The 16,661-nt window shown below is 49.2% G+C and overlaps 1 protein-coding gene across 2 annotated transcripts; it reads left to right on the forward strand.

Annotated features, from left to right (window-relative positions):
- Window positions 1-6,586: 6,586 nt before the first annotated feature.
- On the forward strand, window positions 6,587-16,040 carry LOC149450369 (E3 ubiquitin-protein ligase TRIM39-like). 2 transcript variants are annotated; one of them, XM_089692062.1, is made up of 2 exons: window positions 6,587-7,256; window positions 15,112-16,040. In XM_089692062.1, exons 1-2 carry the CDS (start codon window positions 6,587-6,589, stop codon window positions 16,038-16,040), a joined length of 1,599 nt encoding a protein of 532 aa, XP_089548188.1. The 2 variants fall into 2 exon arrangements, with proteins under 2 accessions (XP_089548188.1, XP_089548189.1); XM_089692063.1 differs by having other exon boundaries at window positions 6,587-7,247.
- Window positions 16,041-16,661: the final 621 nt, after the last annotated feature.

A 16,661-nucleotide genomic window follows, 5' to 3' on the forward strand; every position in this document is an offset into this window, starting at 1 on the left:
CCCCGACAGTCTGGCTTCCGCCCACAACATTCCACAGAAACTGCCCGACTAAAACTCACTGATGACCTACTAACTGCTAAAACCAACGGCCATTACTCCATACTCATCCCAACCAATGGCCATTACTCCATACTCATCCCAACCAACGGCCATTACTCCATACTCATCCCAACCAATGGCCATTACTCCATACTCATCCCAACCAACGGCCATTACTCCATACTCATACTCCTTGACCTTTCCGCTGCCCTTGACACAGTTGACCACCCGCTCCTCCTCAGTAAACTCCACTCCATCGGCCTCCGTGACTCTGCTCTCTCCTGGTTCTCCTCTTACCTTTCTCAGCACACTTTCAGTGTCACATACAACTCCTCCTCCTCCTCTTCCGCTCCACTTCCTCTTTCTGTTGGGGTACCCCAATGTTCTGTTCTTGGGCCCCTCCTTTTCTCTCTCTGTACCTCCTCCCTGGGCCAACTGATAACCTCCCATGGCTTCCAATACCACCTCTATGCTGATGACACCCAGATCTATCTCTCCGCTCCCCAGCCCCCCCCCCTCAATCTCCTCACGTATCACAAATCTACTAAGCGACATATCAGCATGGATGTCACATCACTACCTTAAACTTAATCTTTTAAAAACTGAGCTTGTAATATTACCTCCCCCCGATCCCCCACTCATGACTTTACCATTAAGATCAACAGCACTACCATTGGTCCTTCCCCTCATGCCTGGGTGCTAGGTGTAATCCTAGACTCTGACCTCACCTTTGGGCCCCACATCCACTCACTGGCTAAATCCTGCCGCCTCAACCTCCGGAACATTTCCCCTTCCTGACCAATGACACCACAAAACAACTTATCCACGCCTTGGTTATTTCCCGCCTCGATTACTGCAACTCCCTCCTCACTGGTCTACCGTTACACAGGCTATCCCCCCTTCAGTCTATTATGAATGCTGCTGCTAGACTCATACACCTTACCAACCGATCAGCGACTGCTGCCCCTCTCTGCCAATCCCTCCACTGGCTTCCACTAACCCAATGTATAAAGTTCAAAATACTAACCACAGCTTACAAAGCCATCCACAACACTGCCCCTAGCTACATCACCAACCTCACCCACAGATACCGCCCAAATCGCCCACTCAGCTCCTCCCATGATATCCTCCTCTCTAGCTCCCTCATCACCTCCTCCCACATTCGCCTCCAGAGCCTCTCCCATCCTCTGGAACTCCCTACCACAGCATATATCCGGTCAGCCCCCACCAGGGGTGGACTTACCATTTGAGCACTCTGGTACTGCCCGAGGGCCCGGGGTCAGTGGGGGGGCCCCATGAAATGCCCCTGGTACCTTTTTGTTATAGGCTTTTTTAAGTGTGGGCAAGGACACAGGGGCCCCCTGATCCCCTATTGCCTGGGGGCCCATTGAGTTGTCAGTCCGCCCCTGGCCCCCACCCTCTCTGCCTTTAAGCGATCTTTGAAAACTCACTTCTGCAGGGAAGCCTACCCCACCTCCACCTAAGAACTGTACTTGAATCACCTCCACCAGATCATCCCCCGCAGCTATCACCTTTTGTATCCCCTCCCCCTTCCTTTAGATTGTAAGCTCCACAAGCCGGGCCCTCTTATTCCTTCTGTACTGAAATGTATTGTAATTGTACCGCCCCCCTTATATTGTAAAGCGCGGAGCAAACTGTTGGCTCTATATAAATCCTGTATAATAATAATAATTACATGTTTGCAATATTGCGAATCAGGCCCGGGCTGGGAAAAAAACAGGCCCGGCACTCTGGACTGAGCAGCCCAAAGCTCAGGAAAGGAAGGAAGGAAGGAAGGGGAGAAAGAAAGGAAGGAAGGCGAGAAAGAAAAAGAAAGGAAGGGGAGAAAGTAGGGCCAGATCTAGCCGGTCTGATGTGGGGGTGCAGTAAAAAAGGTCAGAGGTGCAGGGGATGGGAGGTCAGTAGGACAGTGTGAAGAAACAGAGATCAGTAGGGCAGAGTACAGTTGGTTAGCAGGGTGGTGTCAGATGTGTGGATGTGGGAATTGAATGATTTTTTTTGTTCATCCCGCTGGTTGAAGAAAACAAATGAGTGATGTGTGGGCTGCCTTACTGAGCCTACCTTAGTGTGTAAGTTCATCTGTAAGGTGACATAATACTGCACCCTTCCCACCCCCCCCCCTCCAGCCCCGCTGTACCTACCTGGCATGATCCTGCGCTGTCCGGTTCCAATATGCCACGTGGCTTAATCTCCTCTCTGTACAGTGCAGCCAGTACGGACCAGACGGATTCTAATTGGTCAGCACCGTCACATGAATGGCGCTTCCTGTCAGCGCTGCAAGGAGAGGAGAGAAAGCCACAGGGATTTCCAATCCCCTGATTAGTGGAGCCGCATGCAGAAGCCTGACAGTGCAGGATTGGGGGAGGTAAGTACAGCGGGACCAGGGGAGGGGGGAGGGGGAGGGGGGATAGGGGTCCAGTGTTAGGTCATCTTACAGATTTTCTATCAAGGTGAACTTCATTATTTACTGAGCTGTATACATGACCCGAATGTAACCTGTATATGTTACCTCTGTGCCTTATTTTTCAATAAAAATTGTTTTTGGAAAAAAAAAACATTAAAAAGAAGAACTTCACTAAAACCAACAGCTGAGACAATGAACACCTTGATCCGGTCTATGTACAGCATACTGGATAAAGTACATGGGTCAGGAGGAAGCAAAAAAAGAAAATGTATAGAATGTAGCAGTCAGGATGAGCGCCATGTTCACATCAGAGTTCTCCTTTATATCAAAGTCAACAGTATTCCCCCTACACATCAGAGTCCCCTTTAAATCTGTGTCTTCAAAGCCTCTCCTTACATCAAAGTCCACAGAGTCCTACCTTACAGCAGAATACCACCCCTTACATCAGAGACCAGCAGAGTGCCCCCTTACATCAGAGCCAAGCAGAGTGCCCCCTTACATCAGAGCCAAGCAGAGTGCCCCCTTACAGCAGAGCCAAGCAGAGTGCCCCCTTACAGCAGAGCCAAGCAGAGTGCCCCCTTACATCAGAGCCAAGCAGAGTGCCCCCTTACAGCAGAGCCAAGCAGAGTGCCCCCTTACAGCAGAGCCAAGCAGAGTGCCCCCTTACATCAGAGCCAAGCAGAGTGCCCCCTTACATCAGAGCCAAGCAGAGTGCCCCCTTACATCAGAGCCAAGCAGAGTGCCCCCTTACATCAGAGCCAAGCAGAGTGCCCCCTTACATCAGAGCCAAGCAGAGTGCCCCCTTACAGCAGAGCCCAGCAGAGTGCCCCCTTACAGCAGAGCCCAGCAGAGTGCCCCCTTACAGCAGAGCCCAGCAGAGTGCCCCCTTACAGCAGAGCCCAGCAGAGTGCCCCCTTACATGAGAGCCCAGCACAGTGCCCCCTTACATGAGAGCCAAGCACAGTGCCCCCTTACATGAGAGCCAAGCACAGTACCCCCTTACATCAGACCCAAGCAGATTGCCCCCTTACAGCAGAGCTAAGCAGAGTGCCCCCTTACAGCAGAGTGCCCCCTAACATCAGAACCAAGCAGAGTGCCCCCTTACAGCAAAGTGCCCCCTTACATGAGAGCCAAGCACAGTGCCCCCTTACATGAGAGCCAAGCACAGTACCCCCTTACATCAGACCCAAGCAGATTGCCCCCTTACAGCAGAGTGTCCCCTTACAGCAGAGCTAAGCAGAGTGCCCCCTTACAGCAGAGTGCCCCCTTACAGCAGAGTGCCCCCTAACATCAGAACCAAGTAGAGTGCCCCCTTACAGCAGAGTGCCCCCTTACATGAGAGCCAGGCAGAGTGCCCCTTTCACCACTGGCGGGTGGCTGGCATGAAAAGGCTTTAAAAAAATCCCCTTGTTGCTGGATCTTAACTGCAAATGCACAGTTCCAGAGCCAGCCAATCAGTGAACTGCCAGGTTCAGCCGAAACTCCTGCGGTGGAGCGAGTGAATATAAGCCATGCCTGATAAGTGCCATGATGTCATTGTACAGGGACACACCCGGACCCACCCACACCCGCACCTGCCCACACCCGGACCCGCCCACACCCGGACCCGCCCACACCCTGAGGCCGAGCCTGGCAATTCTCTAATAGGACGGCTCCATACTGAGCATGTGCAGTTCAGAGCTGATGACAAGGGGATTTTTAGGGTTCTTTTCTCCGGTCCGCATTTATGGACAGGAGAAAAGTGTCTGTTTTTCTACAAACCATCAGTAAATTTACAGACGGCTGACAACACGCGGCCACTGTGATTCTTTGTTTCGTGGCCATGACAAAAATGATCCCCTCTGTTGCGTTCTGTGGGCACAGTGCCTGATAACCGTGTTCTAGTCCAGTGAATGGGGCTGCTCTGTAAGCGCCTCACAACTGCATGCAATGTATACGGCTGCGGTGTGCTAATGTGGCGTTCCAGGGGTTAACCCCTTCCTGTCCGCCCTAGATCAGTAATACTGCTACAGGGTGCCACGGGTGCGCAAAATCACATGTATGTATACCTGATTCTGCAGTTCCGGGTAGGGGGCGCATGTGACCTACCCGCACCGCTATTCGCAGCCTCGGCTGTCAATCACCGGGTCGCGGGAGGTGATTACTTGCCAGTACCCGGTGATCGAGGAGAATTACTGACGAAGGGAGAGAACTGTAAGTGAACAATACAGATCTCTCCCCTGTCGGCTCCTGCACACTGCTTTGTATGGCTCTGCATAGCAGCATGCGTACAGTGAAACACACCCAGCACACAGTTAACCCTTTGATTGCCACTCAAATTAAACTTTTCCTGCCCAGTGCCAATAGTACAGCATCAGTGCTTTTTATTAGCACTGATCACTGTATTGGTGTCACTGGGGTGTCAATGGCACTTAGTCCCCCCCCCCCCAGTGTCAGAATGCCCTCCGCAGTCCTGCTATAAGTCGCTGATCGCCGCCAGTACTAGTAAAAAACAATTTTTACTAAAGAAATGTCACAGAATGCATTTTGGCCTAAATTTATGATGAAATTTGATTTTTGAAATTTTTTTACTGGACATGTTTAATAGCAAAAAGTAAAAAATACGTTTTTTTTTTCTCAAAATAGTATGTTTTTGCGCAAAAAATTAAAAATGCACAGGTGATCACATACCACCAAAAGAAAGCTCTATTTATGGGGAAAAAAGGACATAAATTTCATTTGGGTGCAGCGTTGCATGACCGCGCAATTGTCAGTTAAAGTAACACAGCGCCGAAACACAAAAAATAGCCTGGTCAGGAAGGGGGGGGGGGGAATCCTCAGGAGGGCGAGGGGTTAAAGAAGGTGGTGAGGAGGAGATACAACACCTCCTTGCTGCCTGCCAAATGCTCTCTGAAGAGTTATCTGAACACAGGTTGCTCTTCAGAGACCAAAGTTAGTGTGAAGGAGCTCTTAAAGGGATTGTGGGCAGGAGGGGGTTAAACAGAAGCATGGCAGACGTGTGCGTTAAATATCTCTCAGTTTCTCCAACTAGTAGTCGGTCAGCCATCCGCAATAGTACTTCAGGTGTCCCTAGACATGAAATCATGTCTGCAAAACCTTCTAGAACAGGGAGGGGGAGAAGGGAGGAAGATGGGGACAGGTCAGTCATAGAGCAGGGCTCACTCACCCCAAGCTGGGATCTGAAGACTCAGGCAGAGTCATCAATCATGCAGAGAGGGTGGAGCTTCCAGGGGCTGGATTTCATATCTCCCGCCCACATTCCCTTTCTGAGGCACCACACTAGCCTTGTGTGGGCGGGGCAGACCGAAGGAGAGGGGCGGGATCAGCTGGAGCAGATCAAGTCCTGTCTATGCAGAGGGGAGAGGGGAGAGCTGGTTACCTGGAGTCTGGGACACAGAGAATTGGCAGATGCAGCCAGCCGCCCCTACAGATTGCTTCCCTGACCAACGGTTTGGCAACCCTGCTTGGGCACAGTATTCATGGGGGGTTGCCTGGGTGGGCGCAGCTGCAATCTGGGGGGGGGCATAGCCCACCCCAGCACCCCCCTAGATCCCGCCATGGTTCATACCCATGTGATCTGATTCAAGCAAATGCAATATGTTCTGCAACCTGCTTTTGGGGTGTTGTTAAAGCGGAGTTCCAGCTGAACAAAAAAAAAATTAAAGTCAGCAAATGCAAAAACTGGAGCTTCTGACCTGTAAAATACAGACACTTACCTGTCCTTAGGTCCAGCGGTGTCCTCACCACGGCTGCTTTTCTTCTCTCGGGGAGAGAGGGGGGTGGAGAACAACTTTGTGTGTGAACTCAGCCTTAACCACAAAATACAACAAACAGAAACATGCCAATAGCATTTCACGCTGCGGTATATAACCCAGTTTTATGTCTTGTCTGCAGATGCAATTTACTATTTAAAAGTCAATGACGTATAAAAAAAACAGAGATCAGTTCACAAATGTCGGAATATATCCCTTTAATTTATAAACATTTGCTTTATCCACAAAATTCCTGCAGATAAAACTGCAACACCAGCTCAGCCCCGCCCTGTGCTGAGAAATGTGAGACGACCTTTAGATTTTCCGTGTTGGAGACTTTCACTTTCATTTCTCTCTTCTGCTGTCAGCGATGGCGTCTGCTGATCTGAGAGAGGAGCTGGACTGTTCCATCTGTCTGAACATTTATACCGATCCTGTAATGCTGAGATGTGGTCACAACTTCTGCCGGGTCTGTATTGATCGATCGTTGGATACACAGGAGGGGTCTGGAGGTTATTCCTGTCCTCAGTGCAGAGAAGAGTTCCAGGATCGGCCTGCATTGCAGAGGAACATCACACTACGTAACATAGTGGAGACCTTCCGGTCTACTCAGCCAGATGAGAAGAAGACTGGAATCTTCTGTACTTACTGCATTCACTCTCCTGTACCCGCTGTTAGATCCTGTCTGCATTGTGAAGCTTCTCTGTGTGATAATCACCTGAGAATCCACAGCAAGTCACCAGAACATGTCCTAACTGACCCCACCACTTCCATGGAGAACAGAAAATGCGCCATCCATAGGGAGCTTCTTAAATATTACTGTGCTGCAGATGCCGCCTGTATCTGTGTGTCCTGCAGGCTGGATGGAGAACACCAGGGACACAAGGTGGAGACTCTGGATGAGGCTTCTGAGAAGAAGAAACAGAAACTGAGAAACGTTCTGCAGAAACTGATGACAGAGACAGAGAAGACGGAGAAAAGAGTCCAGAGTCTGCAGGAACGTAAGGGAAAAGTACAAGAAAAGTCAGCTGGTCTAACAGGTCTAACAATTTTTTATTTATATTCTAATCTTTCTATTTTTTTTTTTATTATTATTTTTTCCGATATTTGAATTTTCCCAACTCCGTCCCAGATTATATGGTCCCTCTACCACAACATTGTGATCATATCTATGCATCATCCCCCCACTGCTTCATAAATAATTAATAATTCCATTCCCCGTACCTACATTTATTTATTATTACCTTATTAATACCTTGTCATCCAGTCCTCATCGTCTCTTCTCTACTTTTAACTCTCTATTTTCTCCACCTCCACCCCCACCCAGTACCTCACTCACTGCTCATGAGATTGCAAATCATTTCAAAAACAAGATTGACGCAATTCGTAGGGGCATCGCCACTGCACAGACATCCATCCCACTTAGCATACCTTATACTAAACCTCCCTCAACACTTTCCTCTTTTGACCTTGCTACTACCGAAGAGGTCACTAAGGTTTTCTCAGAAGCCCGTCTCACTACCTGCCCCCTGGATCCTGTCCCCTCACAACTACTACGGTCACCCTATTCTTCCATCCTATGCTCCCTCACTCACATCTTCAATCTTTCCCTCTCTACTGGTGTCTTCCCCTCCCCTCTAAAGCATGCGCACATCACTCCCATACTTAAAAAGCTCTACCTGGATCCCACCAACCTGAACAACTTAACACCCATCTCCCTGCTGCCATTTACCTCTAAACTCCTAGAACACTTAGTCTACAATCACCTGAGCTCCCACCTCAACGACAACAACCTTCTTGACCCTTTACAGTCTGGCTTTCGCTCACTACACTCCATTGAAACCGCCCTACTAAACCTCACTAATGATCTACTAACAGCTAAAACCAATGGCCACTACTCCGTACTCATCCCAACCAATGACCACTACTCCGTACTCATCCCAACCAATGACCACTACTCCGTACTCATCCCAACCAATGACCACTACTCCATACTCATCCCAACCAATGGCCACTACTCCGTACTCATCCCAACCAATGACCACTACTCCGTACTCATCCCAACCAATGGTCACTACTCCGTACTCATCCCAACCAATGACCACTACTCCGTACTCATCCCAACCAATGACCACTACTCCGTACTCTTACTACTTTACACCTCTGTGGCTTTTGATACGGTTGACCATCCCCTCCTCCTCAAAAAACTCCACTCTCTTGGCCTCAGAGACTCTGCTCTCTCCTGGTTCTCCTCCTACCTATCACAGCACTCCTTCAGTGTTACCTATATAAAGCGGCCTCCTCCTCTTCACTCCCTCTTTCTGTAAGGGTCCCTCAAGGTTCTGTCCAAGTCCCTTCTCTTCTCCATCTACACCTCCTCCCTTGGTCACTTGATAAACTCCCATGGCTTTAAGTACCATCTCTATGCTGATGACACGCAAATCTATCTTTCTACCCCTCACCTCACCCCTTCAGTCTCCTCTTGCATTGCTCAATCTTTCCAAAACTGAGCTCTTAGTATTCCCTCCAGCCCGTGCCCCCTCCCCTGACTTCTCCATCAAGATCAGTAACACAATCATCAGTTCCTCCCCTCATGCCAGGGTACTAGGTGTAATCCTGAACTCCCATCTGTCCTTCCAGCCCAAAATCCAATCACTGTCCAAATCATGTAGACTTCACCTCCACAACATCTCCAAGATACGACCGTTCCTAACCTCGGAAACCACTAAGCAACTTATTCACTCCCTTGTTATATCTCGCCTTGACTATTGTAACTCCCTCCTCACTGGCCGACCTCATCGCAGGCTGCTGCCAGACTCATCCACCTTACTAACCGTTCTGTATCTGCCACCCCTCTCTGCCAATCCCTCCACTAACCTCCACTCAGTGTCCTCCATCCCTCTCTGCCAATCCCTCTACTGACCTCCACTCAGTGTCCTCCATCCCTCTCTGCCAATAACTCTACTGACCTCCACTCAGTGTCCTCCATTCCTCTCTGCTAATCCCTCCACTGACCTCCACTCAGCGTCCTCCACCCCTCTCTGCCAATCCCTCCACTGACCTCCTCTCAGTGTCCTCCACCCCTCTCTGCCAATCCCTCCACTGGCTTCCCATTGCCCAACAGATAAAATTCAAAACATTAACAATAACGTATAAAGCCATTTATAACTCTGCCCCAAATTACATCACCAATCTTGTCTCTAAATATCACCCAAACCGTCCTCTCTGCTCCTCGCAAGACCTACTCTCTAGCACCCTTGTCTCCTCTTCCCATGCTCATCTCCAGGACTTCTCCGGAGCTTCCCCCATCCTCTGGAACTCTCTACCCCAATTTATCAGATTATCGCCTACTCTGCTCACTTTTAGGCGATCTCTGAAAACCTATCTCTTCAGGGAAGCCTATCCTGCCCTCAGCTAATAATGGAATCTTCTACTTTTCCAACCAGTCCATCCCCCACAGTTACTACCTTTTGTACCACTAGCCCCTCCCTCCTAGATTGTAAGCTCCCAGGATCAGGGCCCTCAAATCCCTCTTGTATTGAACTGTATTGTTGCTGTATTGTCTCCCGTTATATTGTAAAGCGCTGAGCAAACTGTTGGCGCTATATAAATCCTGCGTAATAATAATAATACTTTTATTTTTCTTTTTATATTTGTAATATTGTCATTATTCTACAGTATTTGATTATCATCATTACCGTTACCATGGTTATACTGCATTTTTACTCATCTAATTATTTTATATACCACTGTTGCAAGGTGATCTTCACATCCTATGACACTAGCTAAATTGATGAGCCATCTCACCAAGCATACACCATTGTGTGCAACATATCTAATTTTATATATATTTTTTTTTTTATTTTAATTCTTATTTTTTAATTTTCAATTATTTTTTATTATTTTTTTTTTTATTTATTTTATTTTTATTTATTTACTTATTTTTTATTTTTCATTTTTATATTTCATTGATTATTTTTTAAATTTTGTAATTTTTTAATTTTACAGTTTATTATTTTTTAATTTCCCAATGTATATATTTTTCATATATTTTAATTTTATTTTTTTTATTTTATAATTTTTTATAATTTCTTGTGTATATATATTTTTTAATATATATAAACATTTATATACCGTATTTTCCGGCGTATAAAACGACCCCCTACTTTTCCTGTTAAAATATAGGGTTTGAGCTATACTCGCCGTATAAGACTACCCCCCTTCCAACACACACCAAATAAAAATGAAAAACATCAGATTTGATTTCAATATGGTATGCTATTTCAGTATGGTATTCCAAAGATGGGGTGCTATTCCTCCCACTGACACCAATGATGGGGCACGATTCCTCGCTCTGACACCAATGATGGGGCACTATTCCTCCCACTGATACCAATGATGAGGCACTACTCCTCCCAGTGACACCAATGATGGGGCACTATTTCATCCACTGACACCAATGATGGGGCACTATTCCTCCCACTGACACCAATGATGGTGCCCCATCATTAGTGTCAGTGTGTGAGGAATAGTGCCCCATCATTAGTGTCAGTGGGAGAAATAGTGCCCCATCATTAGTCAGTGGGAGGAATAGTGCCCCATCATTGGTGTCAGTGGGAAGAATCGTGCCCCATCATTGGTGTCAGTGGGAGGAATAGTGTCCCATCATTAGTGTCAGTGGGAGGAATAGTGCCCCATCATTAGTGTCAGTGGGAGGAATAGTGCCCCATCATTGGTATTAGTGGGAGGAATAGTGCCCCATCATTGGTATTAGTGGGAGGAATAGCGCCCCATCATTGGTGTCAGTGGGAGGAATAGTGTCCCATCATTGGTGTCAGTGGGAGGAATAGTGTCCCATCATTGGTGTCAGTGGGAGGAATAGTGTCCCATCATTAGTGTCAGTGGGAGGAATAGTGCTCCATCATTGGTGTCAGTGGGAGGAATAGCGCCCCATCATTGGTATCAGTGGCAGGAATTGCGCCCCATCGTTGGTGTCAGTGGAAGGAATAGTGCCCCATCGTTGGTATCAGTGGAAGGAATAGTGCCCCATCGTTGGTATCAGTGGGAGGACACTGAGTGGAGGTCAGTGGAGGGATTGGCAGAGGGGGGTGGCGGAGACAGAGCGGTTGGAAAGGTGAATGAGTCTGGCAGCCGTGTTCAGGATGGACTGAAGAGGGGATAGCCAGCGGCGAGGCAGGCCAGTGAGGAGGGAGTTGCAGTAGTCGAGTTGTGATATGATGAGGGAGTGGATGAGCTGTTTAGTGGTTTCTGGGGTTAGGAACGTGCGGATTTTGGCGATGTTGCGGAGGTGGAGTCGGCACGAGTTTGTTAAAGATTGAACTTGGGGCTGGAAGGATAGGTTGGAGTCCAGAATGACACCAAGTACTCTGGCCTGCAGGGTGGGTTTGATATTGGCATTGTTGGATGTGATGAAGAAGTCAATGGAGGGTGGTGTCCGGGCTGGGGGGAAGACAAGAAACTCGGTTTTGGAGAGGTTCAGTTTAAGGAAGTGGAGCGACATCCAATCTGATATGTCGCTCAGTAGGTGTGTGATTCGGGCAGAGACCGAGGGGGTGAGGTGGGGGGTTGAGAGATAGATTTGTGTGTCGTCGGCATAGAGGTGGTAGTTGAAGCCGTGAGAGTGTATGAGTTGGCCAAGGGAGGAGGTGTAGATGGAGAAGAGAAGGGGCCCGAGGACAGAGCCTTGAGGGACCCCAACAGAGAGGGGAAGTGAGGGGGAGGTGGTAGCATTATAGGTAACACTGAAAGAGCGTTGTGACAGGTAGGATGAGAGCCAGGAGAGAGCAGAATCTCTGAGGCCGAGGGAGTGTAGTTTTTTGAGGAGGAGGGGGTGGTCAACTGTGTCGAAGGCCGCAGAGAGGTCAAGGAGTAGGAGCACTGAATAGTGGCCATTAGCTTTGGCGGTTAGAAGGTCGTTGGAGAGTTTGAGTAAGGCAGTTTCAGTGGAGTGTAGGGGACGGAAGCCGGACTGTAGGGGATCGAGGAGGTGGTTGTCGTTGAGGTGAGAGCATAGGCGGGTGTAGACGAGGCGCTCGAGGAGTTTAGATGTAAATGGGAGCAGGGAGATGGGTCTGAGGTTGTTCGGGTCATTGGGGTCCAGGGAGGGCTTTTTAAGTATGGAGGTGATGTGTGCATGTTTCAGAGGGGAGGGGAAAGTGCCAGAGGAAAGGGAGAGATTAAAGATGTGGGTGAGGGAGCGTAGGATGGAGGGGGAGGGAGGTCGTAGGAATTGTGAGGGGATAGGGTCGAGGGGGCAGGTGGTGAGGCGGGCATCAGAGAGGATCTTGGAGACTTCCTCGATGGTAGTAAGGTCAAAGGTGCGGGGTGTTGGCGGAGCTTCAGTATGAGGAATGTAGGTTGGGGTGGAAGTGGAGGTCAGAGCAGTGGTGGGGCCGTGGGAGAGGGGTGATGAGGGGGTAGCTGAGTGAGGGAGAATGGGGTTGGAGGGAGTTTGAGCAGTGACGAAGTCCTTGCGGATAATGTTGAGGGGGAGGGGGGATGAGGGGGTAGCTGTGTGAGAGGGGACGGGTTGAGAGGGCGTGTGAGTTGCGGCAATGTCCTTGCGAATTGTGTCAATCTTGTTTTTGAAGTGATTGGCAATCTCAAGGGCAGTGAGTGAGGTGCTGGGTGGAGGTGGGGGTGGCGAGAGTAGAGAGTTGAAGGTGGAGAAGAGTCGGCGAGGATTGGAGGAGAGGGTCTTGATGAGGGTCAGGAAGTAGGCTTGTTTGGCTGCGTGGAGGGAGGAGGTGTAGGTGCGGAAGGCAGATTTGTAGCGGGTGAAGGCTTGTTGGGATTTGGTTTTGCGCCATAGTCGCTCCAGGGCACGACTGTGTCGTTTGAGGGTTTTAGTGTGATCAGTCTGCCAGGGCTGGAGTGGTCGGGGTCTGATGTTGCGTGTGGTTAAAGGCGCTAGTGAGTCAAGGGCTGTTGACAGCGTGTTGTTGTAGGCAGTCATAGCCAAGTTGGGGCAGGACAGGGGGAGGATGCGGTCATGGAGTTGATCAGCTGCAGAGTGGAGGGGGGCAGGGTTAAGGTTGCGGAGGTTACGGTTGGTAATAGTGTGACATTTGGAGGGGTAGGCGTTGGAGGACGAGGAGATAGAGAAGGTGATCAGGTTGTGGTCAGAGAGAGGGAAGGGGGTGTTAGTGAGGTTGTGGGGAGCGCAGTGGTTGGAGAAGACAAGATCAAGGATATTACCGTCGGAGTGGGTGGTGGATTGTATGCACTGTGCAAGTGCAAAGGAGGAGGTTAAGTGGAGGAGACGGGCTGTATCCGGGTTGTCGAGGTTGACAGGGATGTTGAAATCCCCAAGAATTATGGTGGGTAGCTCAGAGGAGAGGAAGAAGGGTAGCCAGGAGGAAAAGTCATCCAGGAAGCGGGGTATGGATCCAGGAGGCCGGTATATCACAGCAATCTTCAGGGGGGTTGGGGAGAATAGTCAGACGCAGTGGGCCTCGAAGGAGGAGAAGGATAGGGAGGGGGGGGTTTGGGAGGACTCGGAAGGTGCTCTGCGGTGACAGGAGCAGACCAACCCCACCACCTTTATGACCGTTGGGCCTGGGTGAGTGGGTCCAGGTGAGACCTCCGTAGGAGAGTGCAGCAGGGGAGGTAGAGTCAGTGGGCTGGATCCAGGTTTCTGTGATCGCTAGGAGGTTGAGGGAGCGGGAAATAAAGAGGTCGTGGATGGTGCCAATGCCAAGAGTGTCACAGCATGGTGCTGCTGCACACTTACTGGCCGCTCCCTCACTCGATTTTCGCAGGGCCGCTCGGCTCCGCCTCCTCGCCGGTGATTGGTCGCCTGTGTGCCTTTCCAGTGCTGGCGCCCAATCACCGGTGAGGAGGCGGAGCCGAGCGCCGCGCGACCATCGAGCAGCCGAACTGAAAGAAGGAGCAGCCGCGCTTCCTGGACCGGATCGTCGTGGGACCGGGACCGGAGCCGGAGCCAGGTAAGGTACAGCAGCCCCCTGCCCGCCCCTGTACTTAGTGTCCCTTCTGCCACTACGCCGCCCCTCGAAAAAGTGCCGCCCTGACACCAGCTCGCCGTATACCGGCGTATAAGATGACCCCCGACTTTTCAGAAGATTTTCATGGGTTAAAAAGTCGTCTTATACGCTGGCAAATACGGTATTTTATTTTTTACATATATATAATTTCATTTGATTTTACATTATTATTTTTCATTTTGACCATTTCTATTCACATTTTATAAATATTGATAACCAAATGTATTTTTTTTCCTTTTTCTTTTCATTTCCTCTGTTTTCCATTTTCCCGTTTCATTTTTTCCCATACCATTTTTTTTTCATTATTAATAACTTCTTATTTTTTCATCCATTTACAATTTTAATTCTCTTCCCGTACTCTTTGAACCACACAGTGTCACCTTACAACAATGGTAGAATCACATTATTGCTGAAACAATTGGTTAATTAATTGCCAATCAGCCCCTCTGAGGATTAACTCCGTATATATACAACTATCGGACTCCCACTTCCCCCGGCTTGATAAAGGAGCGCACTTCCGCCTCTCCAGGCCAGCGCATGCTCCGAAACGCGTCGCAGTGCACCTTGGGTAACTGACGTCATCACGCCCACGTTGTCGCTGCGTTCCAGCCGCCTTTGAGGAGGACGTGCACGCCGGCTCCACAGCTGTCCCCCTCCAGCCACCACGCTGCTCCAGCGGAACGCTGACACATTGTTACCGATGACAGCTCAGTGACACCGATGACAACCCCCTCCTGTCCCATGTTACACCACACCACTTTATTTCATGCATTACTTGTACCTCATACATGGGAGGGTTCCTACTTCTCATCTTCATTAAAGTGTTATGCTGCACTTAGAGGCGCTTCTTCTCCTTCTCTCATCCTAACAGAGAGAGTCACTGCCCTGTTCATAGAGCTCAGGAGACAACTGGAGGACCTGGAGAAGAGAGTCCTGAGGGAGATCGCCAGCCAGGAAGAGCGGCTTTCATGTCCATTGTCTGAGATGATCCATCAACTGGAGATAAAGAAGAAGGATCTGTCCAGGAAGATGGGGGACATTGAGGAGCTGTGTAACATGACCGACCCCCTGACTGTCCTCCAGGAATCAGACACAGGGGACTTGTGTGATACTGAGGAGGGAGATGATGAGGACAGAGAGAGACATGATAGACTCCTCCATGATGGAGGGGATCTGGATGTGGCTGGAATCTCACACACATTACACACAGGGATATCTGATATGATAAAAGGGGGAAATGTATGCTTCAATATACAGGAAGCTTCAGACTTATTACTGGATGTGAACACAGCTCATAATAAACTACAGATATCAGATGACATGAAAACTGCATCCTGGTCAGATAGATGGCAGAATCGTCCAGAAACACCAGAGAGATTTCAGTTCTGGGAACAGGTATTAAGCAGTCGGAGTTTTTCCTCGGGGCGACATTACTGGGAAGTGGATGTCAGTGAGGGAGAATATTGCATAGTCGGGATGTGTTATCCCAGTATAGAGAGGGGAGGAGGGCAGTCAGGGATTGGATATAATAACAAGTCCTGGGGATTGTGGAAGTATGATAGTAAGTGTGATCTATCACATGATAATAAACCAATCCCCATATCTCCCGATACCCCCCCTGATAGAGTCAGGATCTATGTGGATTATGAGGCCGGGCAGCTGTCCTTTTATGATCTGTGTGACCCCATCAGACACCTCCACACCTTCACCACCACCTTCACTGAGCCCCTCCATGCCGGGTTATCAGTAATAAAAGGTCGTATAAAGATCTCTGGGGGGGTCAGGAGACGTGTAAAATGATCATATGACAGGAAATCTGACCTGAATCTGGTGAAATCTGCTGAGAAATGTGAATCTGGTTCATAGGATGACACCGTTTGTAGAGATAACATATTTCTTCAATCGGTAGATCTGGTAGATCTCAGCCGAGGAGAGTGTCCTCCATCACTTCCACACCCAACAAGGCAAGATTTGGGGGGGGTATTTAGCATTAGGCTGACCACACACTATACAATCTGATTGTACAATAACCTTTAGATCTCCCATCAGCTGTGTAGTATACGGGTCTGCCTGATGTGACCCAATAAAGAGCTGATTCACACATGTGCGGTGCGGATTGAAGCTCAGGATTCACAGCTAATTGGCACAGTAGTTGTTCAGCGGTTCAGATCAGGTTTACATCAGGTTCAGGAAAGGTTCGGGTCAGGATTTTATCCCGTTCACACATGTGCGGTTTAGAAACGGTTCCCATAGAAGTCAGTAGCCTATAATCCGCACCTGAACCGGACCGCACTGCTCAGAAATCGCACATGACTCCTTGTCACCGCCAGTGCACCGGACCTATGTGGACAGGCACCATAGGAAGCAATGTTATGTCACATGTCATGCGGATTGGATGCGGTTCAAACCAATCCAATCCAC

Source organism: Staurois parvus, unplaced genomic scaffold (genome assembly GCF_062004578.1).
Source record: "Staurois parvus isolate SC_StPar_1 unplaced genomic scaffold, SC_StPar_1.0 ptg000575l, whole genome shotgun sequence".
In the NCBI taxonomy this organism is placed as follows: Eukaryota; Metazoa; Chordata; class Amphibia; order Anura; family Ranidae; genus Staurois; species Staurois parvus.